General features: G+C 51.8%; 1 protein-coding gene across 16 annotated transcripts in view; it reads left to right on the top strand.

Moving 5' to 3' along the window:
- Positions 1–25,464, top strand: part of ANK1 (ankyrin 1) — a 70,206-nt gene that overhangs the window by 21,139 nt on the left and 23,603 nt on the right. For 7 of the 16 annotated variants that reach the window (XM_026082880.1, XM_026082876.1, XM_026082878.1 and 4 more), the window contains exons 2-8: positions 6,681–6,773; positions 17,177–17,278; positions 22,294–22,392; positions 23,525–23,623; positions 24,315–24,413; positions 24,527–24,712; positions 24,849–24,947. In XM_026082880.1, coding sequence (XP_025938665.1) covers positions 6,681–6,773; positions 17,177–17,278; positions 22,294–22,392; positions 23,525–23,623; positions 24,315–24,413; positions 24,527–24,712; positions 24,849–24,947 — 777 coding nt within the window. Of the gene's footprint in view, positions 1–6,517; positions 6,560–6,680; positions 6,774–7,243; positions 7,423–11,539; positions 11,561–12,972; positions 13,033–13,180; positions 13,307–17,176; positions 17,279–22,293; positions 22,393–23,524; positions 23,624–23,881; positions 24,005–24,314; positions 24,414–24,526; positions 24,713–24,848; positions 24,948–25,401; positions 25,424–25,464 lie in introns of those variants that run through there. The other 9 variants (XM_026082881.1, XM_026082875.1, XM_026082886.1 and 6 more) reach the window with 9 other exon arrangements.

The raw sequence follows: 25,464 nt of genomic DNA, 5'->3' as shown, positions 1-25,464 counted from the left end.
GCTGCGCACATTGCAAGCTGGCTGCCGGGGCCAGGGCTTGTTGTGTAGGGCCAGCTCTGCCAGTGTGAGTGGTCTAACCTTATCACAATCCCCTTAGACACCCTGCTAGGAAAGAGAGAGGAGTGACCTTGGGAGTGTGTGTGGAATCTGCTTTCAGTGGCAAGCGAGGCTCCAACCTCCTGAGAGAAGGTCAGCGCTTTATTTGTGAGGGACCTGGAATAGTGGGACAGGTCCGGCTCCATGTGCTGCTGCAGGATAAATATTTTGTGATAATCTCAGTGGCTCTACCCGAATAATCCCCAGGAGCAAATATTAGTGACAAATGAGTTTTACTAGCACTTACTGTTTTCACAAATATTCTTGGCAAAATGTCTATTATGGAATTTGTTTTCCTTTGATGTTGATGATATAACCCAGTCAAACTACTGTTCCAGCTCCCATACAGGGGTGCTTAAAGACCCGGGTCAATTAGAGATGTGTAGAGAATGGAAACTTCCAATGACTTGTTTATTTTTGTTTGTACCTTGACTCTGTGACCACCAATTCACAGTAAGCTGTGGCACAGCGCTGCCACTGTCACAGATATTGCCTCCAAATGGCTGGGCTGCACTTGCAGTTCCATCAAGCTTCTTGCTGATCCTTGTTTTGTTAATCCTGCCCAGCTGTATGCCGTGTCTGCCTAGAAGAAAAAGCTCAGCAAGTTGCATTTGATTGTGGTGTGAATATTGACTGGAAATAATTTTTGGTGCAAAACCTCCTGCCTTGTTATTGATATCTGAGCCTTTCATCAAACACTAGACAGTTCCTGTGTCAAAGCACAGGTATGCAGCTCACTGTTTCTTGCTGTGAATATTAAAACAGAGATTTCCTCTTCTCCTTGGTGAGCTCTGTGCCTTCCAGAGAGCAGGCAACAAGACTGCGTACACCACRGAGTGACTCAAGCTCAAAAGATTTTCCTGCTGGTACAAGCCCAGAGGAAAATAATTTGACAAATAAAAAAAGAAGACATTTACAGAAATGGTTTCTAAGTTCTGTCAAACTGCCTGAACGAATGTGACTGGACAGGAGGATCTCAGGGTGCAGACCGTGGCATCTGGGGATGTTGCAGAGCTCAAGGACCAGGTGACTTCTGAGAATAAAGGTCCATTGAAAGGGATGGAGGCACAAGGGTGCAGTGAGACCTGAGTTCCCACTCCCCTCCTTCAATCCTCAGCAGCAGAGCAGAAGATTTCCTTCCAAGAGGAGCAGAGTACAGCGTGCCAGGTGGGACTGTGTGTTCATCTGCTCTCACAGGATGTCAGTCTGCACTGCCTCCAGGCATGCACTGCAGCCAAGTGCTGGATGCTTCTCTGTCTTGAGATCCCCAGACAGGCAGCACAGTTAAGGATCTTGGGGGTTCGGTAATCTCTCAGTTACAGCAGGATACCAGTAGGATCAATAGGTGGGATTGATTAACTGCAGGCTGATGGAAGTCTTGTTATGTCTTTCAGACTGGCAGCTGCCTGAGCGAAAGAAGAAACTTACACCATAAGCAGTAATTATGTAGCGATTTGCCCTTGGCCCATGCTATGGGCATAATGCCAAACTCTGACTTCCCAGAGCTGGGATTTTTCCACGATTCAGGCTGAGCTAGGAGATACTGTTTGCTCTCAGGACTGGCTGGCCTCTAGCAGGAGAAAAAAAAGTGGATGTTAAACCTCTGGTCTACTGGATGGGAGGGCTGGATGGAGAGGGTGCCGAACACTTTTGGTTTGTGCAGAAATCTCCTTCTTTGCAGCCAGAACAGCACAGAGTTAAGCCCTCACAACACTCATACAGAGCAGCCAGGCAGCTTCACAGCATTTCCAGGGACTAAACTGTGGTTATGGTGGCACTGGGCAGTTGTCTCTTGGAGCATGAGAGAAAGCTGTTTGGTCTCTGAAATCGTCCCTTTGGAGGAGACATTGCACAGCTCAATAAACACAACATTAAGAGCATCTATTCAATTTGTATTTCTGGATTTCCCTTGGGAATCCCATGGCTCAAATACTTCTGAACTAATGTAAGACCATGAAAGAGCTTCTTGGATCAGAGGTAAAATGGGGAGACACTTCCTTCATCTGCTGAGGTTTGCAAAGCTGATCCATTGGTTTTCCTGCAGGTTGTCGTCTGTCCCATGCTTCTGGGTGCTGTTTTTTTGAGTGGTTTGGAGAGGAGTACTTGTAAACTGGCTCCCCCCCCCCCCCCCCCCCCCCCCCCCCCCCCCCCCCACTAAAGGAGATGGTGCAAGCAGGGAGAGAGCAAGGGCTGGAAAATCTATGCAGAGCAAATCTCTGCCCCTCTCCCACTGCATAACATTGCGTAGCTCCTCTTCCATTAGAAAGCTAAAGAGAGGATGTCGGAGGGGACATACATTTCATATGCTTTCTCTGTTGCTCATAGCTGATGATTCCAGCACTTTGGAAGCCGAGGGATTAGTTGTCCGAAAGGTGAGGCACCCATTGACTTCCTGTGAAATTATGGATCACCATGCCAGAAACAACAAATGACACAGGAAAGCAAGTCTCAGCCTTGCTGTGCTCAGAGGACTGCCTGCTCTGAGCATAAGAGTGCTTAATTCAGCACTGCAGAGCATTGTAATCAGCTTATTTCCCCCGGTATCACTGCTATTCCCTCTTAACAGGAGGGAGCAGCCTGACAGCTGCACTGATTTTCATCCTGCCTCTCTCCTCGTGTGCAGCCGAGTACCTCCTGTTATCCATGACTGGCAGCAGTAACAGAATTGCTAAGGACTTAAATTATTCAGCTTCTGCTGCTGACTCAGCTTTAAAACTGCATTCATGTTTCCTAAGGTAACAGCTTTTTGACCAGAACTGGGGAACCTGGCTGCCCCTTGGGGCCTCAGCAGATGATGGAAGCCCAGGAGCATTTTCCTCTGTAAGCAGAAAGGGGATGTGCTGGAGGAAGGCRAACCCCTGGCATACTCTCATCCTTGCAGCAGGAGGGCACAACGAGTGCTCAGAGAGGAGCAGCTCTCCTTCAGGGACTTCAGCCCTGGACTTGCTTTAGCATCCCTTCTCAACCTGCTGAACGCAGGAAGGACTGCATCTAAGGCCTGTGAGAAAAGCAGTTTCCTCAAGGTAATGAAGCACACTGTTAAAGAAAGATATTTACCCTTCGCAAAGGCAGGGTGTTTAAAGCTCTTTGCTGCCCACACTCCTCATTCCCTTCAGTGAAAGGAAAAGAACAGCTGGGGATGGACTGACAGCAGACAGCAAAGTTGCTGGTGCCCAGAGATCGCTTCTCTAGTTACATGGGAGATAACAGCACAGAAGAAGGATCCTTGCATTCCTTCACGGCTACATCATAGTGCAGTTGAAGAGTTTCTTCAAAGTCTCTCAGGAAAAGGTCAGAGGCAGAACTTTGTGTCTTGAAAAAAACAAAACTCTTTGTAGCTGAAGGAGAAGTTTTCTTTACAGGTCTCCTCTCCTTTTTCATTCCTGACAAACAGCTTCACTCTGCCCCACCAACTCTGTCTGCAGTTGCTGATGGAATTCACTATTCTTGGGGCTGCTGAGTCCCATCCCAGAGCTATCACAGGACAACAGAGGGAGAAATTATTTTTCTCATGTCTATGATAGATTTTATAGCATCCAGGGAACAGCACTTAAGAAACACTGGAACCCCTGCTTGCAAAAATCCCCTGAAGCCTATGGGGGTGCACAGAGTGGCACAGGTGGGAGCTGACAGCTATTATTCACTGCAGCTCTTGTCCACTCTTTTGCACCATGAAGATTGCTCTTTCTTAGAGAGTGTTTCTGTTGTGTCCATTGTAAACCCTTTCTCTTTGCAGAGCTCTGATTTAGCTCTGTGTTAGCTTTTGTGGGGCAACACGACACTGATCTGTAGAATCTCAGAGGCCTTTAAGGAGGCGTTCACACACCCAGATGCCACTAGGGAGAAGACATGGTGTAAAATCTTAGGGCATGAGCCACTCAGCCAACCCCAGTTTAGGGTCAGGAAGCAAGCAAGTGTTAAGGAATTGCCTGAGAACTTAAGCTTTCGAGCTGTTTTTGTGAAAATGGAAAATGCTCTTGGGACTAAGAGCTATTAATTTATTAGAGCTGTATTCATTAACTTTCATGCTCTTCCAGGCTCTGGTTTCTCAAACAAGATTGTGCCCATACTGCTGTTTTCTCCAGAACTGTAAGCTGTGTCAAAGATGTTGCTGTTAGATCTAACAGGCAAGAGGGTGGTGACAAAATGCTAGTAAAGTGAGTTGATCTAGAGAGTTAGTTTCAGCACTGGTATATACAACTCACCTGTCCACAGTTAGATAGGGGGAACTTTAGGGATGGAGTTTGCCTCAACTGAGATGCTAGTGAGTGAGATGAGATCTAGTAGAGGGATCATGGGAAGCATACAGAAAGATGTGATTAATGTGCGACTGCAATTAATGTAGCAAAAAGAGCAGTTCCCTTAGGGATGAAGCCTACATCAGCTCTACAAACAGCCAAGGAAAGCAGTGGATCTTAGTGTATCACATGCTTTGAGGCATGGAGCTCTGTTCTTCCCCTTCTTCTGGGAAGAGAGCAAGCAAGCCTCCCTGCCACCTCGCAGGACCCTGTCCATTCATGCTCTTGCAACCACCACCATTTCTAGAGCTGCAGAAATGTGGCTGATAGATTTAACCCTGTGGCCTCCGTACAGCTGCCTAAAGACAGATATCTGGTGCCATGTGACATGCCCATTTACCTCAACTGTTGGTCCATGGGTCTGCCACCATCCTGTGCCTGCCAGCCTATGTGGACGTCGCTGATAGCCCAGGACCCCTCAGCTGCCTCCGAGCACTTTCTCTGATGCGCAGGGAAGCTGGTGCAGGGCAGTTCGGTCGTGCTGTTTGGGGGAGCTAGCTCTTTGGGAGCCTGGCAGCAGCTGTGGGCAGAGCCCCAGGTCTCGGCAGGGGGAGCAAGGGCTTTTGACTTGGCTGGGCTGGTCGGGACAGTGCCTGGTGGTAAAGTTTCTCCTTTGGCAGTTTTCTCATTTCTCGTGGCTGCAGAAATGCTCTGGCTGAGCAGTGGGGACCTGGGGCAGTTCCTTCTTCTGCTAACCACATGGCTGCTAGGCATGAGCCAATATACCCTGTGTTTACCATTACATTACCAATAGCTGTTACCACAGCTATTTCCTGCTCTGCACACGGGCCCAGGGTTTCCCTCGCTCAGGCACGGTGCAGCTCTGGGCATGTGACATGCATGAGGGAATCCTGGGCAGGAGCCAAGCGCCAAAGCAATGTCCCTTCCTGCCCTGCACAGGGCCTGTCTTCACCCTCATGAGGAGGACATGGCTTTGCCACCCTGGAGATGCTGCCATGCCTGAGTTTCCCTGTACCATTTTCAGGAAAGCCGCTCTTCCTGCGCTCCAAGTGTTTACCRGTGCCAGAGGCTGCACAAATCACAGCTAAATCTTAGTCCCTGCCTGAAGGAGTTCTCATAAAAAAGTGGGGGAGGACTTGTTCAGCAAACAGGTGGAGAGGTCTCACAGGTGCTTTTACACTGCTTTTCCCAGAGGTATGGTATGAGGTAATCCCAAATGAACTGGAGCACGCAGGTCCCATTTCTAGGGCTTTGTCAAGTGTATGTGTTACCTTGGTGGTTGCAGGACCTGGAGGAGGTCTGCAGTATGCTAAGCCAGGGACTTTGAATAGGCCTGTCAGCTCTGGTTTGTAAGGTCCTGACTCCAAAGTGCAGAGGACTCTTATTTGCATTCATGACATGCAGTTATGCAGGAAAAAAAAAAAAAAAAAAGCAATATCTGATATATTGATGCTGTTGCTCTGTAGGTTCAGAGCAGCAGTGCCTTTTGGAGCAAATGTAGTATGCCAGTCAACAGTCGCAGTGGCCATCCTTTTCAGTGTTTACATTTGAGCTCTGCCTGTATTAGAGGTGGACTCTGTTATAGGTCAAACATCTGAGTGATCCCAGACTTTCAGGGAAGTACTGAATTGCACTGGACAAGGGGAAGGTGTTTTCCTTATACTGAGGTAAGGATTCCACTTTGTTCTAATGCTTCGACYTGGCATTTGCTCAGTTATAAAAATCCCCATCGCTATATAATGCAAAGCATTTTTCTGTTCTAACAGGTTGTCTTGATCTACTTTTTCTGCCTCCCAGCCGGTATAAGCTTTCTCAGTGGTGGGCTGGGCTGGAATAGGAATTCCCCCAGTGAAGATACAGCTGGCAGAGCTGTTTTTGTTCTCCCTGAAGCTGCAAGTGCTACAAGTTGTATTTGTTTATATTCTGCCTAGGCCTTCCCATGTGTGATCACCTCAGGGCCTCTCATTCACTTGTTTGGCCCCAGTGCCTGGGAGAAAGCAGCTTGGCCTTTTTGAATCTATAATTCGCAACGAGGACCTGGTGAACAGTAGCTAGAAATAGAAACCAAGCTGTGCAACTCCCCTGCACTCCCTTACTGCTTTGTCAAGACTGCCTAGTTTAGTATCTGGATCCAAAACAGAGTTAGCAAAGCACTAGCATCTTTTACTAACAGAAGGATGCATTCTGCCAGCCAGAAGTGCCAAGTAAGCATCACTTGGTGGTGCGCTATCCTGTGCTGAGTGTGCGGCAGGAGGGTGGGTGGGAGCTGTCTCCAGGAGGTCTGTTCCTATGAGCAATTGGTGTGACTCCTTGCGTGTCTTTCAGAGAGGGCATGCACCAACCACTGTGGACCCCTTGCCTTCTTGCTGCAAGCAAGGATCTCCTGAAGGGATGCTGGAGCAGGAGTCTGCTGTGCAGGTAGAAGGGGGGAAGGGRCGCGTTCATTGTACTGCAGTAGGCCCCAGGCCCTGCAAAGGGCCTGGAACTGCTGTTACTAGACGTTATTTGCCATTTCGGTTCCTTCTCAGTGTCCCTCACTTTGGGACTGTGCCCTGGTCGAGGTCTGCAGAGACCAGTTATGTTAACTGCCTCCAGCCCAGCATGCTTTGTGCAGCACAAACCAAGAGACAGTGGTGTTCTGGCCATGGAGGAGTTTTATTTTGCTTCGTACTTCTGAAGTTTTTTCTTCATTTGTACTGTTTGAAGAGCAGGGTTCAAGCATGTGGGCCCCACCCTGTTTACGGCTCACAGATATGTTTATGAAGTGTGCCTCAGGCACAGCACTCACGAAACACTTCATGTCCAGCCTGGCAGCTCACCCCAAGCCCCTGACGTGGGACGCCCTGTAATCTCCAGACCCCAGGCAGGAGCGTCCCCACTGTGCCTGCGTGTAGGCACATGTGAGCAGTGATAGGGTGCAGTCCTGCTGCTGATAAACCTCCTCTACACTGGCCACTCGCACTTGGTTTGGCTACAGTGTAAGTGGTCTCATCAGACCTGCAGACCCTGGCTATCCAGGGTGTCCTGACTTTCTCCTGCAGCGATGCCATGCCTGCATTACTTGAGAGTGAGTATTTGGGCAGCTCCAGGTGTGGTAAAGGGCTTGCTGGGCAGTGCTGGGGGAAGAGGAATAAGGTCAGCTGTCCAAGTGTTTGTTTGCATGTAGGAGTATGAATATATTCTGGCCAGTAACATGGACCTGAGTCTGGTCCAGAGACAATGGCCCTTTTCACAAAAGGATTGCAGTCTAAAAGGACCAGAGAAAGGCAGAAAGGGTTTGCTGCCCTTCTTTAGTCACTGGGGACTTGCCTAAGGTTGTGCTGAGAGACAGTGGCAGAGCCTGGCACTGAACCCAGAATTCCTAGATCCCCCTGGTGCTGTGCTCACCTCTGTCCTTCTCACCACTAGTTTACTGGGAGACGGGAGGTGCCTCCCAGTATTGTTTTTTTTGCTCTATTCTAATGGTAAGTGTTGGTTTTTGTGTCGTCGTATCTTTTTTTTATCCAGCAAAGCTCTGGACCAGGTGCACGGGATGACGTCTCTTTCTAGGCATGGTGCTGCACTAGCTCTGTTAAGGAGCAGGTGTCTTGCTTGCATGTCAATCCTAGGAATCAGCTGGCAGGAATATATTGCCAGGCCTGTGCTTCAGGTGCTTTCTTGGCAATGCTTTCTTCCCTGCATGGCTTCTGGAGGATGCATCCCTAAGCGCTAGCCAGACTGGCCTGGCTGAATGCTGCTAGCTCTCAATCTATTGCAGCCGTGGTGTAGGGTCTGCACTGCGATCCCTTGCAGTGTGCAGATCCTAACAGACAGCTCAATGCTCGGAGCCATCTGCCCTGTGCAGGCAGGCAAAGCAGGTGTGGACTAGCCCTGCTGAAGCAGAGGTAGAGGATGAGCCAGAGCACACTGCAGAATTTAGGAGCAGTTTTTAAGCAACCCTAAAAAAGAGAAGGAAGCTTCCTCCACCAGGGACTGGGTCAGACTCTGACAGTATTTCTGGACTCGAGCCCGTCTCCTGACCACAGGGACGCTGCGCAGAGCCGTGGCAGGCTGGAGGCAGGTTGACAAGGTGTGCCTCACAGTCCCTGACTTACATCAGCCAGGCTCAAAGGAGTCTGTTTTCCCTCCTGCAGTGGCAACCTGCTAGAGCCCTGCCAGCTCTGGGCCTCCCCAGCATCCTCTGCACATGCCTGCCTGAGCTACGTCATGATCCAGGGAAGAAAGTGCATTAGGGAAGGAGGAGATAAAATCAAGCAGTCGCATTTCTGCTGCATCTCTCTAACCAGCTATAAACCCTGTTACATTGTAAGAAGAGGTGTAGTGTCTGAGCGACAGGCTCTGGTGTGTTGTCTTCAGTCGCAGTCTATATACTTTCTGGTGAGGTAAAAATAGCTTTCCTTTTTCAGGATGTGCAGAGAGCAGAGGCTCCTGCTAACATCAAAGGAGAGTGACAGCTTTTTGCTGGGTGCACCTGGCCCCAGCTGGCAGGAGAGGTAGCTTTGTTGATGCTTGCCTTGCTTTGGCTCTCTGTGAAAGTAATAGTGCTCTGGTCTCCATCTCCCTGTCCAGCCCCTGTTTCTCTCTCCCCTCATTGCTGCTGGACCCAGCATTGTATTTCACCTGGGAAATGATAGTTTGCAAATGACAGAGCAAGATTTTGATGCTGCTACTTAGAAAAACCCTTAGTAGCAGGTGGGAACTGACAGAGGTACGCTTTCCTAGAGCTGTAGGATGTAGCACCAGGGGATCCTTATCAGAAGGATCAGAGCCTACTGTGTAGGGGCAGCTCCCAAGTTGTTGCTCAAGACAGACTAAGCTGTTTCTGATATCCAGCCTCCTCKCAGTCCTGAACCTGTTCCAGCTTCAGCAGCTAGCAAAGGGGACCTGTGAGAGGGGGAAGGAGGGAGCCAACACAGATGCTGTCAGGATATGAATGTGCTCAGCAGGGACAGAGTTAACCTTGGTGCTGAACTGCACCACCAGTGACAGTCCAGAACCACCCCTCTTGTTAAAAGTGTGCAAAAATGGGGTTTCCAAAAGCTAGTTACTCATTATTATGTAATGATGGAGGCTTGTGCATGATGAAGGATCCAGACTGGCGACTGCACCTGAAAACTTGCCCCTTCTTCAGTACTTTCAAAATGAAAACTAATTGACAAGATGCCYCCTTCCCTGCAAACCCATGAGGGGCTCTCCTCCCTTTGCTTTGGTATTTCTCCTCTGCCAGTTGTGCTGAGTTCTGTTCCCAGTTCTAAGAGCCTCTTGCTGCAGGAACATGAGCAGATCCTTATGTTTCTGCATGCTTTGATTCCCTGCTGGGAGATGGCTGGGTCCCTCCTTGCATTCTAGTAACTGGGGATCTCTGCTGAGCATGAGGCATTGGCCTGTGATAGTCTGCCAATCAATGGAGTGTGCCTTGGGGAAGCTTGGTGGTACTGTGAAATCTCTGCTTAGCAGAGAGCAGCATGGACAAACGGTCTACTTGGGGTGATATATGAAATAGGGACACGCTCACTTGGCAGATGCCCTCCACAGATGGCCTCTCCTTGTCAGTGCCTTAACTTTTGTCAGTCCTGTTAAGATCTGTGGTCCTGTCCTGCACCATTTGGACCAGGGGTGAGGACAGTGACAGAATAGTATTTGGGTGTATGGATTTATCCTTTTATCTGATAAGCTTTCCTGATGCTTTTGCTTTTCTCTTTCATCTGAGTTTGCAGTATATGCCTGGTGGCCTCTTCTCTGTGCTCCTCTGCTTGCGTGCCCGAGGCCTTGCTGCTGTGGCCTCTCTGGAGATGCTGTGCTCTGCTGAATCCTTTCTTCTACCCAGTAGGCAGAAACCTGCCAGAGGGTTTTATTTCCGCTGCAGGGACCACTGGGAGTGTCAAATTTTTGTGCATACAGATAGGGGAGAAAGCTCTTGTAAGGCAAACGCAGTGCAATTTCTGTTTCTGGGCTTTTTCGGTTGAATTCCTGATTCGGCTCCCCTGATCTCCTTAGGGAGACCCTAGAGGCCAGCTCTGACTGCTTTTAATCTTGGCAGCCAGTGTGTTTCCAGGGCTGACATATTCTTCCCATCTGATGAGAAAAAATCCAGATTATTACCTGCTGATCTGGACATTTGATGCCTGCAAGGCAGGGAGGTTTGCGTGAGCTCTGGCTCCAGAGAAATCCCTGGGTTGACCAGTGTCTTACAAGTAAGCCACTACATTGATGTAAGGGTTTGCCCGCTCTGCTGGAAATAATGCATCAAAGGAGTTGGCTGTACCTGAGAACCATGCCCACTGCTGGACACAAGCCCACGTGAGCAAAGCAACTTCATTCTTTTAAGCAAAAGTCGAGGCATATTACAAGGTTTATTGCACTACCTCCCCAGCTGGCATCACCGACAGTGGATTCCAGCACCCTGGCACTAAGAACTGGAAGTGACTGAAAGACCTCCTAGGATCTGGTTTGGACCTTTGTGTATAGTCTAGGTAGGATGCCCATAACAGCACGTGACTTTGTTGCCAAGAGTCAGCTGTGCATCTCGCTGCCAGTCCTGGGGCCCTGTTGGTTGTTGTGATAGTTGTGTGCCAACATCAGGCTGCCACGTGTATCCTTGCTGGACTGCCTCTGTCCACTGCTCCGGGAGCCCAAGGCAGCCAGGTTCTGTTTCCTCCTGTTCACTGGTGGCTCTTCTGTTGCTGTCTGTCTGCTGTCCACAGGCTGTTTGAACATCGCAGTTTGCAAGATGCCTCAGCCAGCTTTGCTTCTAATGTATCCCAGAGAAAACGTGGCACACGTTKCTCCTGATACAGGATTTGGAGAGAGTGTTAGAGCCATGGAGCTGCAAACAGATGACAGCAGTGTGCAGAGCAGGAGCTACTAAGCATCCGGCTGGTAGGAGCACATGGCTTCCAGAGAATACAAAGGAGACAAGAGTTTGAAGATGTAGAGTTATCAGTAGTGGCAAAACTCATGAGATAGGAATCTGCTTAGTGGTTTAATTGGGTCTAATTGCTTTCAAGATCTCTTCTATAGAGCAACCTTAGGAAGCTTTTAATGCAGCAAAGCCTGCTGTCTGTGATCCTCCTCACTGGCAATGTTTTTCAGTAACTAGGCCTGGAAGAAGCCAAACTGAATGAGTGCCAGGGCTGGCAGGAGCAAGCCTGCCCTGAAGACAATGTACATGGCCTGGTCTGCATCCCTCGGCCCCTGGCATGCAGGTAGAGCTGCTGTGCAGCCATTTGTCTTCTTTTCTCATGCAGGTGTCAACCACATGTCTCAGCAGCAGAGCAGACCCAAACTCCCTGGCCACTGGGACTGACTACAGTTTGGCAAAAAGGGTTGTTTTACCCCTCAAGGCATGGGAAGTCACCTGTGTGCGCATCCTTGCAGGGAAGAGGTCCCTGCTCCTCTGGAGTGCCTCCATGTACAGTACAGTGAGCAGCCAGCTCAGGCCTCCCCCTCGTGCTGATGCTGTAGAAACAGCTGAGGAGTTGCAGTCCTTGCCCAGGCTGCCTCCTGGCTCCAGCAGAGAACTTGCAGGTAGAAGACACAAGTGGGTAGGGGGGGGTGAAGAGGGCAGTGTAGCAGGATGCACGTGTGCCTTTTGCCAGTCTGGAGCAGCAGCAGCAATTTGCTTCTTGCCTGTCTTTGTGGCCCAGAAAACACAGTGAGATTAGCATGAATTTCTGAACTCGTTTATGCTTGGGAATCATCTACATTCATCATTTACCAGCCTGTGCAGAATGGGTTCCTAGGGACTGATAAACATATCCACCTTTCACAGAAGTAGGCAGTGTTGTTGAGATCCTCCCTTCCTTTATCAGTGACGTGCAGAGGGAGCTCGTGGGGGCTCCTCCCTGGGTGGGAGCAAGAGCAACGACACTGCCAGAACAGATTAGAGAAGAACTCTGACCATGGTCAGAAGACAAGCAGAGCAGGATTGCTGAACTTCTGAGTGCAGCCTGTGAAATCCATCCTGAACTGTTTGGGCAGAACTTTCCCTTTGCATGTTGCTTTAGCCACAGCTGCAATGCAATGGACTCCATCAGGTCCTGATGTCTTATTTTAGGGTGAAGGGGAGTGAGGGGCTAGGGCATGTATCTGGCAGCAGTAATGCTTTGCAGAGCAGGGYTGTAAGAGCAGGAAGGCATCTGTGAATAGGAATGGAGGAAGCCACTAATCAGGGCAAGGAGAGAGAAAAGGGAAAATCTAGATTGTCAGGAGGCAAGGGGTGCTGTCTCCTTCCCTCTCTTTTTTTTCAGGAAACTAGAAGCACAGTCCAATGTGCTGTGTTATGGTTTTTACTTTAGATAGTCTTGGAGCACTTTGCAAACTCCAAATCTGAGGATTTTTCCCTCTGGGAATTGCTGGAAACAGCACCCTGCCACTTCACAGGTCCACAAGTCTGTGGAGCATGGCACCTGTGTAGTGGGATGTAGCAGTTCTGTAAGAGTGCAAGTGGTACACAGTGGCAAGTAAGGCAGTTTGTCTTCTCCCCTTGGAATAATTCCTTCCTGGAAAATTGCTAGGAAGACAAAGAACAGAAACACTACAAACCACAAGGATAGGAAAACCACTAGAGGCATTCTCTGCATCTGGAAGCAGTTGCTGCATATTCTGGGGCACATGGATAGCAAGTGACTGCATGTGCACTTGTGTGCAGCAGTGTGTGTGTGTACACATATGCCAGGTGGGTGCATGTAGTGTGCCTGTGCGTGGGTCTGTGTTTAGGTACGCTCGTGTTGTGCCGACTGGGCTGTGCGTGTGTCTTCAACATGCATATCTACTTGTGTTCATAGGGTCTCTCCGTTTCTTGCTGTTGCAGCTTCCTTTTGTTGAAATTTAGGAGATGCCAGTGTTCCAAACCATGCTTCAGTTCTTCTGGCTAATTTAGTGCTGTCTTGATCCCTGTGACACCCCAAAGTAACAGCACGCTGCCGTGAAGGAATACCCCTGACAGATAGGTAGGCAGTCCCAATGTGCATACTGGTGTCAGGAGGGTTTGCAGATCTATTTCCTCTGCTTTTACTGTGTGAGCTGAGCTAGACCACCTTCTCTGGCTGCGTGTGTGGTCTGACTGCTGGTGTTTGATGTCCTGCAATTCTCTATGCATCCCTGATCATGGGGAGCCGAAGGGCAGTAGGTCTGATGCACTCAAGACTCACCATGTTCTCCAAGACCCCAGCCCCCAACATCTGGAGGGTCAGGGGGGCACCGCGATACCTCTCCTCTGTGGCGGGTGTTACCTGTGAAACGCCAGGGTCCTGGGGATGTCTGTGGGGCTGCTCTTCTCTGCTGTTCCCAAGGTGGCACCTGCAGCTCTGACCCACTCCTTGCACTTGGCAGCAGTCATCTGCTTTCCGGAGGCGGCTTGGTATTAAATATCCTGTCTGACACAATAATGGAGAGAAAATGAACAAATTCCATTAGCGGCTGGCGATCCCTGCAGGGTCTGCGTTGGAGCGAGGAGGGAGCCTGTATTTTTAGACAGAATGCAATGTAACTTACTGGCTCTCTCAAAGCTGGGGAGTAGATAACCAAGGAGGGGGAGAGGGGACACCAGGCTCAGGTTTCAGCTGAAGTGCCGGACTATGGCAGCACGAAAGGGCAGGTCCGGTCCAGACATTGCTGTGAGTATACAACGCACTTCTCCTTCATGCCCAAAGAGACCTCCCCTTGCTTTTCTGCTTGCTTTCTGCCTGTGGTCTCTGCTGCTGGGTGTGCTGGGGCTTTGGGAGCCCCTTTGCTGTTGGAGCCTGTAGAGTTTTATCCTTTTAATCTTTGCAGCTCCCTGTGTATCCTCTGGGTGGGAGAAGCTGGCTGAGCTGCGCTTTGAACTTCCCAGGGGTTTGCTGTGGAAAGTCTCTGCTGTGGCTAACATGTCTGCAGCATAGCTGAGGTGCTGCCCTGTCACTGCGCCTGACTGAGCTGAAGAGGCTTAGCAGGGTCCGGAGTTGGGAAAGTCCTTTGCATTAAATCTGTTGGTTGGAGCTGTCAGTATTTCCTTGCTGTGAGTTGTGGCCTCCAGACAACACGCAGGACTTGGAGCACAAATGTGCATTTCTGAGAGCACGGTGCTGGTACTGCGTCCTGCCTAGTGCAGTCGATAAGCCTGAATGAGCAGGAAGCACCTAAGTGCCACATTGTGGCTTCTCATGCTTACAGCCCTCTGCAAAGTCAGCAGGTCAGTCTTGGATTTGGGGGCTCTTTCCAAATGAACAAGGCTCTGCTCTGAGGTGGTAGCAAGCTGGCTGGCAGGGGAGGTCACGCAGTCAGCATGTGCTCCCTGCAGCGCAGAAGAGCGAACAGCGGTGCTGCCCTCTGCCACCCGCTCCCTTAACACCAGGCGCTCCCCTGCCATGAGCAGTCTGGAGGGGCCGTGGTGCCTGGCCGCTGCTTCGGGAGCCATGGCTGAGTCCTGCTGGGGGTGCCCTGTGGGTGGGGGCCTGCACACCCTGGCCGGGGGCCTTGTTTTGGCCGGGGGTAGCAGGGCTGCAGGCCCCAGGCTTGGCTACGTTTCTCTGGGCTAAGATGGTCAGGGCAGGAAGGATGGGCTGGGGGAAGCAGGTGGAGGAGAGCAGAAAGCAGCTGAACTGTGCCCTGCTTCATTGTCCAAATTCAAACGAGTGACACTGAGAACAGAGGGCAGGAGAAGAGCCCTGGGCCAGACGCTGCATTACCCTGCCCATCTCTGCCTCGAGTACTGTGCTTTCCGGCCTTGTTGCTTCCAGATCCTTTCCCAGGAGCTTGTTAACCCTGGATGCTCTTCCGCAGTGAGGCTGTAGGCATTGCAGGCCAGCCGGGGCTGGGTCAGGCTTCCTGGCACGGGCAGTACAAGATGGTTTCTGATTTTCTAGTGGGGCTGGAGGTGGAGGAGGGTGTCCTTCCCCCCTTGCTGCAGATGTCTCGTGGCTCTTCATTGCAGAGAGCTCTTCGGGCCTGACCCAGTGTGCAGGCACCAGCCCTTGGTCATCAGCCCAGTGTCCCTGCCACGTGGAAATGTCTTACCACATTCCCGCTGTGCTGTTCTTCAGCTGCTGGTGGTCCATCCCATCTGGTGCCTTACGCTACCAAGCAGCGTTGCTTGAAGTATTGCTGTGCATTGCCCGAGGTGGCTGTGTTTCAGTGGCGCAGGGGAGGCATTGCCTCATTTCTGTTAAAGAAGAGTGCTCTGATTCTCCTGGCTGCAGGGTGCTCAGTCAGGGTCACTGTCGCTGGAGCCAATACCTGAACTTACCAACATGGCTGGCCAGCAGTCTCTGGAGAACAGCAAAAGTGGGCTCAGCCAGGACGAGTGTTTCCTGGGCCAGGGGAGGCTGCTGTGGCTACAGCAATCCCCTTAGAGCTTCTTCTGTGCCATGCTAGGGGTGCTGGGGTGAGCTGCAGACCTTGCGTGGCTCTCGTCCCCCTTGTCATCTCTGTCAGCAGACTGTCATTAGAGGGGTGCTCTTGACTTTAGGTCCGGTTCGCAGCCCTGCAATGTCCTGCGTGATTCTGGGCGACTTGGTCCGTCCCAGCAGCTCCCACCTTGACCTGCCTGTCCTTGGCCTTTTCTGGCTGGTTTCTGTAGACTGCCAGCTCTTTGCTGTGCAGTTGTACAGTGCCTGGTGCACAGGACCCGGAGCTTGAGGATCCGCGGTGCTGAGGTGCTTGTGGCATGGCCACAGGGAAATTGCCAGATGTGTGCTCTTGCTGCAGCCTGTGTGGCCCTCATGCGTGCCAGCTTGCGCAGAGCAGGAGAGCAAAAAGGGGCAACCCCCATCTGGACATGGCTGTCAGAGGCCCTTCTCCCACATCCTGCCTCAAAGAGCCCAGAAACAATCTTTTCCTCACAGCTCTCTCCCTGCTCTGTCACCTCCTGCTCATGATCTGAACTGTGCTCACAAGGTATTGCAAGGGATGAGCACAGTTAATAATAACCCCGCATCTGCGCTCACCTGTGCTGACTAGAGCACCTCATAATCCACTTGTGGAGGAGAAATTCCTCTCCTCCCTATGCCAGACAGATGCTGTGGGCTCACGCCAGTGCTCTCATTGGCAGTGCTGTGGCTGGCATGGGGCAGGCACAGGAGAGCTGCTTTATCAGGCACCTGTGGAGATGGTCCCACTGATGACTGACGTTCAGGAGAGTGTTCAGGGACCCATGCTCGTGGTGCATTGCCACAAGCCTGTTTCAGAAGGTTTTCGCTGCTTTCTGTGCTGGCAGCCCCAGCTTCCCCTGGCCTTACCCGGGGAGGCAAGGGACTCCTGTAGCCACTGCCAGCGTGCAGCTAGACTGTGGCTCTGCGAACAATAGAGAGGGAATTAACTTCTCTGTCTGCTCCCAGCTGCTGTTGCTGTGAGAGGACCATGCTTCTCAGCGCTGGCTGCTTCTCCGTGCAGCTCTCCCTGCAGGTTTAAACACAAATTCAAAGCAATCCAGTGCTCTCTGGCTGGGGTCTAGCTGGGGAACACATGCTTGTCCATGAGAACGAGGATCCCTTTAACTACCCTTTCAGTTCCCCTGAGAGTCAGGTTGGGTGGGAGCCTTTGAGGAGGTAGGAGCCTCCCTCTTGTTAAATGCATCCTAGGATTAAATGTGTCCTGGCCCTGACTGCCTCATCCCTCTTCCCTTCTGTTCCAGCACAGACCCTTGCCCAGTTGGCTCTGGTTGTTTGCATCCTCGCTGCTTCCCAAGGCTGGTGGTCAGCAGCAAGGTGGTTGGATTCGGTGCCCTATGCCAGGGGCTGACTGCAGTTGTACTCTCTACAACAGAGTGAAGAGATGGCCCTGAGCCAGTTGGGCGGGAGAAGAGGGGGACTCTGAGTCTCATGCTTTTTCTTTTTCCCCCAAAGGCTGATGCTGCAACCAGTTTTCTGAGAGCTGCAAGATCTGGGAACCTGGACAAAGCCTTGGATCACATCAGGAATGGGGTAGATATTAACACCTGTAACCAGGTAGGTGAAGCCCATAGGGGTTCTGGTACCATCCCTAGTTCATGTGCAACCTTGCCATGCTGTGTCTCCGCAAGGCCCAGGTAACGGTCACTGAATCCCTCCGTTACACTGCTCCCATAGCATAGAGGCAAGGAGGTGCCCCACAGCTGCTCGCTTCTCTGCCCTGTGGGTCTGGTTGGGTCTGCCTTGATCCCACAGTCCTACCTGGCATGGAGTAGGGTATAAGCTGGCTGGTAAGTGCTAGGGAAGCCACTGGATTGGACAGTTTTCCTAACAAATAACGTTGTGGCAGAAGAAGTTTAAACACTTTGCAGGAGATGCTGCCTGTCCTGACCCCACTCCTCTCCTGTGCCCGGTGTGCCTGGGTGTGAATAAAGCTCTCCTCTGGGATGATCTGCTCTGCCAAGGCACTGTGCAGCCTCCAGTCAACTGTCTCTGGAGCTGCAGCATGCCTGGCTGAGGGCTAGATGCACAGCACCTGGCAGAGTGCAGGGTCAGGACTGCCAGCACGATGGGATGAATAACCCATGCTGAGACCATGCTTTGAAGAGGAGCGAGTGGCTGGTGGGATGTACTCTCTCTGTGGATCCCTTGGGTGTGGATCCTGCAGTCCCCGTCCTCCCCTTCCCCTCACTCCCAGGCTCCAGGCGATCTGCAGCCCTTGTCCCAGCCCAAGCAGGTGACCAGGAGCTCCTAGCCAGGACTGAGCTGGGGGAAGAGGGGTGCCACACAAGGCAGACTGCAGCATGAGAGCAGTTCCTTGCTGGGGGGCTCCCACAGTGCTGAGCTGAGTGCAAACAAGTCCTGTGCCAGGGAGAAAAACAGCTGACAAGACAGCAGATCTGGACCAGTTGTCTTTAGGGCAGGGAGGGCTGTAATACCTAAGGGTCTGGGGTGCCCGGCAGCGCTGGCTGGAGTGTAGCAGAGGGAGTTAGCAGGTGGGCAGAGAGGGTGAAGTGAGGCTCCTTCAGGGACACAAGCAACTGAGACAGCTGGAAGGGGCTCAGTTGCTTGTTGGAGGGCAGAACAGATGGCTGTGAAGAGTGCAGCACAGTGTCTAGGATGTTGCAGGATTCATTCTTGGGAATATTCTCTTTGCTTGCAATGCTCAGGCTTTCAGATTTGCAGAAGCTGCAGCTGAATGTGGTCAGGGCATGTCTGTAAATGCCAGTCTTGCTGGCCTGGGATGTGTTGGGCAGGTGGAGTCCCTTGTAGCTCAGAGCAAAGCAGGTCTGACCCAGGGAAGAAGAGCTGCAGGCACAGAGGATTTGTTTGCACATAATCAACAGAACATTTCGTATCTGGGCAGCTGTCAAGTGCAAGTGGCTCAGGCTGAGTCAGAGTAGGTGCTGTGGCGGGAGGCTTAGGCTCAGCAGGGAACACAGGCTGTACTGTTAGCTGCTTTCTGAAGCAGCAGTGATGCTGGGGAGGCTGGCTCAGCACGTAGCACAAATGTATGTTTACCTGTTTCAGCATCAAGCACTCAAACCAAGCACAGTTTATACTTACTGATCTAAGCACTGCAGTGGCTGGTGCAGTTACTGCAGACAGGTTCTTCCTGGAAATGTCGCTGTCTCCTTTCCTTTTCTGACTGGTGGTGCCATGCAGATGCTGAGCTCTTGCAGGCCTCTGGGGCACATTGCAGCTTGAATTCTACTCTCTGGGGCATGAGAAAAGATTTGGAGAAAGCTCAAGAGATGCTGATTTTTTTTTCATCACTCTATTATCTGAATTATTAATGCATATTATCAGCATTGATGGAATCTTAAAGACTCTTACCATCAGGCTATGTGGGGACATAGGGGTTTCAAGTCAGAAGGGTCTTGTAGGGAGAAGTAGTAGAGAATTTTCAGTTTCATAGTCCTTTGAAGACGAGATGATGGGCTCCTGTTTGTGGGACAGAGGCTCTAATCCCATAATCGTTGTGGATTTATGTATGGTTTGTAAAGAGAAGAAGCCATATGACGCGCTGTTAGCGCTGGGCTGCAGGACTCAACTGGACTCAGCACTGACCACATCACATGCTTGCACCAAATTGCCTCAGAACCAGGCAGGATCTTCCAAGTTGCCATACTTTATTTCAGAATTTGGCCCACTGATTAAACCCAACTGCTATTCCCCTGAGCTCTCATGGTGGAGCAGAAGCCCTGTAAATGAGCCACAGCAGTGGACCAGTCACTGGAAGCACTCACAGTGCTCGTGGTTCCATTCACTCAACCATGAATGACCAAAGATAAATAGTTATTTAATGTACCAGCTGCTCCCTTACAAATATCTGGGAAAGCAAGTCATGGGGAGCAGGGAGATCAGGCTGCTCAAATCTGTGTCACGCTTCTCTCCAGGAAGGACTGGGGATGCTGCCATGTGTGCCACATTCATGCTTCATGCCCCATGTGTGCAAAGGCTGGAACAGAGCCTGTCAGGGAAAAATCATCTTGCTTTGCTTGTTCACAAATGGCTCAGAGAAATTGCTCCTGCTGGTTTCCTGCAGGTGTCCGGAGGAAAGAGGCAAGAGCAGGCGGCGGGGGGGCTGTGTTTAGTCAAGCTGGTGCATGCCTTTTGAGATGTGAGAATCCACAAGCAGAGCGCATCATGGATGTTCACTCATTTCTGATGACAACCCTAAAAGCAGAGGGAGGATCTCTATGTCCCCTGCTCCTGTACCAYTAGTGCAAAGGAATACATGATTCTGGAGAGGGCTCTGCAAGGAGAAAAAGCAGAGATCCAGCCATGAGCTAAAGACAGTGGCTTTGAACTTCTCCTTCCTCATCCAAAGGGATGGTCAGTCACCACCTGTCTCCACTCGCTGGCTGTGGAGTCAGTCTCCAGCCAGATTTCTGCTGCTGGTGAGGGTATTTAACACCTTGATGGGGAGCACATGGCTGCAACAGTATGAGGCACTTCTTTCAGTGATGTCTTTGCACTGGTTCCTGCCATCTTGCAGTGGTTAGATGGCACTTTGGGGTTTCCATCTGAGGAATATCAGACCTGTGAGAAAGGTCCAACCTCACATGTCCTGTATAGAATAAAGAGGGATGTATGTGGTCAGACCTATCCCACAGGCCCTGTATTCTTACACAAATGCAGAGACCTTGACATGCCATCTGATCTTCATCCTGCTGATTTCATCCTTATCATTATTGGCATCTGCATCGTCATCATCATCCACCTCTCTCATGTCTCAAATTTCTGCATGCTCCCCTCTCATGTATGAGGAGCTGGTGGCCTGAGGATGAGCAGACCTTGCTGCCAGGACCCTCGCCAGCAGGGACTGGAGCTGTGCTGGCACACGGGTTCCCAGAGATATCTCTTTTGGGGTGGCCAGTCCCAGTCCTGGTGGGTAGTTCAAGGCAGGGACCTGCTTTGGCGCAGGCTAAGTGCAAAGCCCCATCCTTTGTGTTTTCTGCAGGGCTGAGTTTGTTGCACTGGCAGCCAGTGACTGGGATTTCTGGGAAGCATTTGCAGCACTTAGTGAGGGGAATGCAGCACCTTTCAAATTAGGGCACATCCTGTGGAGGTTTTGGGTCAGATGAGCTGTCAAGTTGAAGGAAATGTACAAAACAGCTTGCACTGTTCCTGAAGCAGAAATATGACAGGATGCTGGGAAACAGTCTTCTACAAACACTGCACTTGTATTGCCAGAGAATAATCATTCCTTACAGGTTTTCAGTATTCAAAAGGCTATTTAGGAACCTCTTGCGTAAAAGGACATAWGTGCTGAGAAGAGCAACTGAGTGTCCATGGTCTTGTGCTCCGTGTGTCCGTTGTGCAAATCTAACAGAGAGAAAGGCTGTGTGTTTGCGGCCACAGATCAAGCTTGTGAGCCCACGAAGTTAAGGGTGTCAGTAACCGTCTTTATGGGGTTGCGTAGGCCAGTCAAAGAGGCTGGCCTTATCTGAGGCCATGTGTCCAGTGTAAACAGGCCTGGCCTGGGAATGTTTCTTCTTGGTGGTCCTGTTCTGGGAGTGTTGCAGCATTCTCGCTGAATTTCCCCTTAGAAAAAAGTCTCTTGTGTTTGAGGCTTTTGGGGACTTGGGAGTTAGTTTGCTGAGGAAGCCTGTGAATATGTAGGTTTTTGCTCTGCTATGTGCTGTAATCAGCATTGAACAAAAGAATTTGTGTCTCTTTGACCGGGTTGTTGAATGGCTGTTGCTTCCAGGAGGGGACTGGCACCCTCAGGAAAGTCATTTTTGCCAAGACAGGAGTTGGAGGGCCCTGGAAGTGCGCCAGTGAGCTCAGGGATGAGTCACAAGCAGGGAGGACTGAGGTGGTGCGTGTGGAGCCGAGGGCACAGGCACTGGGTTTTGGTGATGTCCATCCATAGGAAATAGTCTATGGTAGCTGCATGTTTTGCTCACATGAGAAACCTCTCGTGTTAGGCAGCAAGTTGGCATTCAGGGCTGCATGCAGGTGCTCTGGCAGTGTGGAGCCTGCTACAGCCAGCACAGGACTTGATGGCGGGGAGATTGCTCCTGCTCCCAGCAGGAGTGCTGGGCCATGAGGTTGCTGCCTGGCTGTGCCGCAGGAGCCTGACAGGTTTCCTTGGCTCCGCAGTTGTCCCAGTGGGTGAAAGGTGTTTTGGTGCTGGCCCATTGCTAGCAGGTTCCCTGGCTCCTGTATCTTCCCGGTGGGGATGCAAGGTGGCTGCTTCCCCAGCCAGTCTTACAGCTCTTGGAGTCTAGCTCCAGCAGTAGCTGGTACTTGCTGGTGCATGGGGAAGAGCAGCTGGGGGAGAAAGGCAGGGGTGTGGAGACCTTGGGCTGATCCCCGTCACCCCTGCTTCCTTGCTGTGCCCGCACTGGGGACTGCGAGCTGCTTGTGTCCTGGAGCTGTGTCAGTGGAGGGGCCGGGAGGGGGCTGTGTGTCCCCATCCTGGAGGCCCCAAGACCTGACTCTGCTTTCTCCAGTATTGTGAGCCAAGAACCTACAGCTCTGTACAGGAGCTCAGGGCAGGTGTTTCCTCAGACAGCCCCAGCAGGTGACTAATGCCCCTCTCCCACTTCTGCTCCCTCCAGAATGGGCTGAACGCTTTGCACCTGGCCTCCAAGGAGGGCCATGTGAAAATGGTGGCAGAGCTGCTGCACAAGGAGATCGTTTTGGAGACGACGACCAAGGTGAGGATGAGGGAGGCTGGTCACATCAGTCGCAACTCGCCACCCTGCCACTGCTGCCAGATGCACCAGCAATAGCTGCACAGTGAATCATGTTGTTTGCTTTCATCCCTCTGGGAAGGTTGTGTTGGTAGTAGCRCCGCTGAGCTGGGGCCTGGGTGGGGGCTAGGCTCTGCTTTTAGCTCAGTTGCAGCCTTGTTGGGCAGCTCCAGGTGGGAGCCTTCCTCTCCATGCATCTCCTCCTTGGGATCCATGAAAGCTAGGGCACCACAAGCCCAAGAGGAGAGTGACAGAGACCACAAGATATGCTAGTGCTGTCTTCACCCACTTCTGCTGGCATGGGCTGACACATTCAGACCAAGCCCATGTTTTCCCAGGGCAGCCCCCTGCACGCTGCAGCACTGAGATGGCTTTGGTGCCGTTGTCGCAAGCCCAGAGAGCTCTGGTGCTCCCTAAATAATATATAGTTGTCACCTTGCATCACCACAGCAGGGAGTAGCACTCGCTCGGTGACGACCAGGACAAAGGTGCAGGCAAGCAGCGCTGATAAATGAGCAGCCTCCAGCACTGTCTGAAGGGAGATGTGAGTGGGAGGGAGCCTGGCTCGCCAGGCTCTCTATGCTCTGGCAAGGCTTGGTGCAGAGCAGAGTCTGGCATCTGTTCCAGCGTGGGTTCTCTATCCCCACCACCCAAAGGCAAGGCAAATGTCGGAGGAGCCCACATCTGCATTTTCCAGCCTGCTTATCCCCAGCATGGCTGGGATGCCTTGGCTGTCAGGGCACACTCTGCAGCATTGCCTAAAGACTGCCATCTCAGCTCCCTCTCTTCCCTCCTCTGCTCATCTCTTGGTACTGGAGACGCACAGAGTCTGAGTCAAAGCTTTCAGCTTTTGCTGGCAGTAACTTCATGAGCAATACAAAATTACTCTCTTTCCTGGACAACAAATACGAATGGAGGCTGCCTGGATGGGGTGCAGAGCACAGGCTGCATGGCCCCAGAGGCTTGCCCTGGCCAGATGCTGTCAAATGGCAGCAGCTCTGTTTGCATGTGTGCTGACACACCAGGCCTGTCTTTCCTCGGCATCATGGGCTGCTCCATGTGCTGCCCCTGAGTGCTGCCTCATGGTGTCTTTCAGAAGGGGAACACAGCCCTGCACATCGCTGCCCTGGCTGGGCAAGAGAACGTGGTCCGGGAACTGGTGAACTATGGGGCCAATGTCAACGCGCAGTCTCAGGTAGAGTGATTTGGGCTGGAGTGGGAAAAGCCCCCAGCACACACAGTGGTGGTGTCCTTGTGGTGGGAATCGTGCCCAGCGTGGGCACCTCAGCAGCCCTTGGCAGCTTCTCCCTAGTCCTGTTCAGGCTCTCTGCCAGACTCCTGAAAGAACACGAGCGTGTGAGCAAGTGGAGAGGGGAGGCATGGGGAAAGAAGCGTGGTCTCTTGCCTGAAGGAGTCCGTGGCAGCACACGCAAGCATGCTGAACTCTTCCTGAGAGGACTCATGGGTGATGCTGCCCTTGTACAGCTACAAGCTTCCCATCACACTCCTGCAGCTCTGTGCACCGTGTCTCCTTTGTTCTCCTTTTCCTGGACCCGGTGTGGCTGCAAACTCTTCAGTATGTACCTGGTGGGAGAAACATCCCCAGAGCAAGAGAGTGCAGTGGCAGCGAGTGGAAGGCAGTATCATGTGGGTTGACTGTTGTTGTGAAGGATCCCCTGGTTCTTTCTGGATGTGGGGGGCCTCCAGCTCTCTACAATTTCTCCATGATTCCTGCTAGGTTTTCACTTGTCCCACCCATGCTGTGTATGCTTTTGCCCYAGTTCAGTGAGCTGGGTACAGAGAAGGGGTGTTGGTGTGTAGGTCTGTAAGGGGCTTGAGGCACTTGGGGAAGGGCTGTGTTGACATGCATGGCTCTGTGTTTACAGAAAGGCTTCACACCCCTCTACATGGCAGCACAGGAAAACCACCTAGAAGTTGTCAAGTTCTTGCTGGAAAATGGAGCCAACCAGAATGTAGCTACAGAGGTGAGACACCGGTGGAGGACCCTAGAGCCCTGCATGTTGGGGCTGCTGTTGGGTGTGCTGGGTGCTGCCAAGGCCCCTTGGTTCTGCACCTCTCATCCATCTCTCCTTGGCAGGATGGCTTCACGCCACTGGCTGTGGCTCTGCAGCAGGGGCATGAGAACGTGGTTGCTCACCTCATCAACTATGGGACAAAGGGTAAGGTCCGCCTGCCTGCCCTGCACATCGCAGCCCGCAATGATGACACCCGCACAGCTGCTGTGCTGCTACAGAATGACCCCAATGCTGATGTCCTCTCCAAGGTGTGTGGCTCTCCCACCCTGTCTCTGGGAGCCTCCCACATCCCCAGGGAGAAGAGCAGCTTGGTATGCTGTTTTATCCATCTTTTCAGCAGGGAGCATGTGTCTGGCTAGTCTGATCCCTCCTTCTTTCCCCTAGACTGGATTTACCCCCCTGCACATTGCAGCCCACTATGAGAACCTCAGTGTGGCTCAGTTACTGCTGAACCGTGGAGCTAGTGTCAACTTCACGCCCCAGGTGAGTGCGAAGCAGGGAAGTCACTGGGACTGACATTGCTCTGGCATCAGGGAAGGGAGCTGTGCCTCCTTTCTGCATAAGTGCACCAGCAGGTACCAGCCAGGGTACTGTGGTGAGGTGGGACCGTATGGAAAGTAGAGCACTGGGCATGTCTGAGGACTTGCCATTAATACCCAGCGTGGGCCTTTTCTACTGTTGCACCTCTGTTGCAGCCATGCACCCCTGGAAGCTCTTGGGGCCTTGTGTCCAGGCCAAGGGAAACTGGTGCTGCCATTGCAGGGCAGAGCTTACAGCCCCTGCAGTTGACATGTCTCTCCCTGTCCCATGGGTGCAGCCAAACCCATGAGTTGGAGTTTTCCTGTGAACTCTATGCAGCTTCTGTCTGCAGCTTTCAGCTCCAGGCAGGAGCAGGTGCTCACCCTTTCACTCAGCCCGGTGAAACAAGCTGTTCCTGTACGCCATCCCCAGGCAGGAAGGTGGAGCGCTTCTCTGCCCTTTGTGTGTCCTTCCCCCTCCC

This window comes from Apteryx rowi, unplaced genomic scaffold (genome assembly GCF_003343035.1).
Source record: "Apteryx rowi isolate R43461 unplaced genomic scaffold, aptRow1 scaffold_597, whole genome shotgun sequence".
NCBI lineage: Eukaryota > Metazoa > Chordata > Aves > Apterygiformes > Apterygidae > Apteryx > Apteryx rowi.
This window is presented reverse-complemented; position numbering and strand designations above follow the sequence as displayed.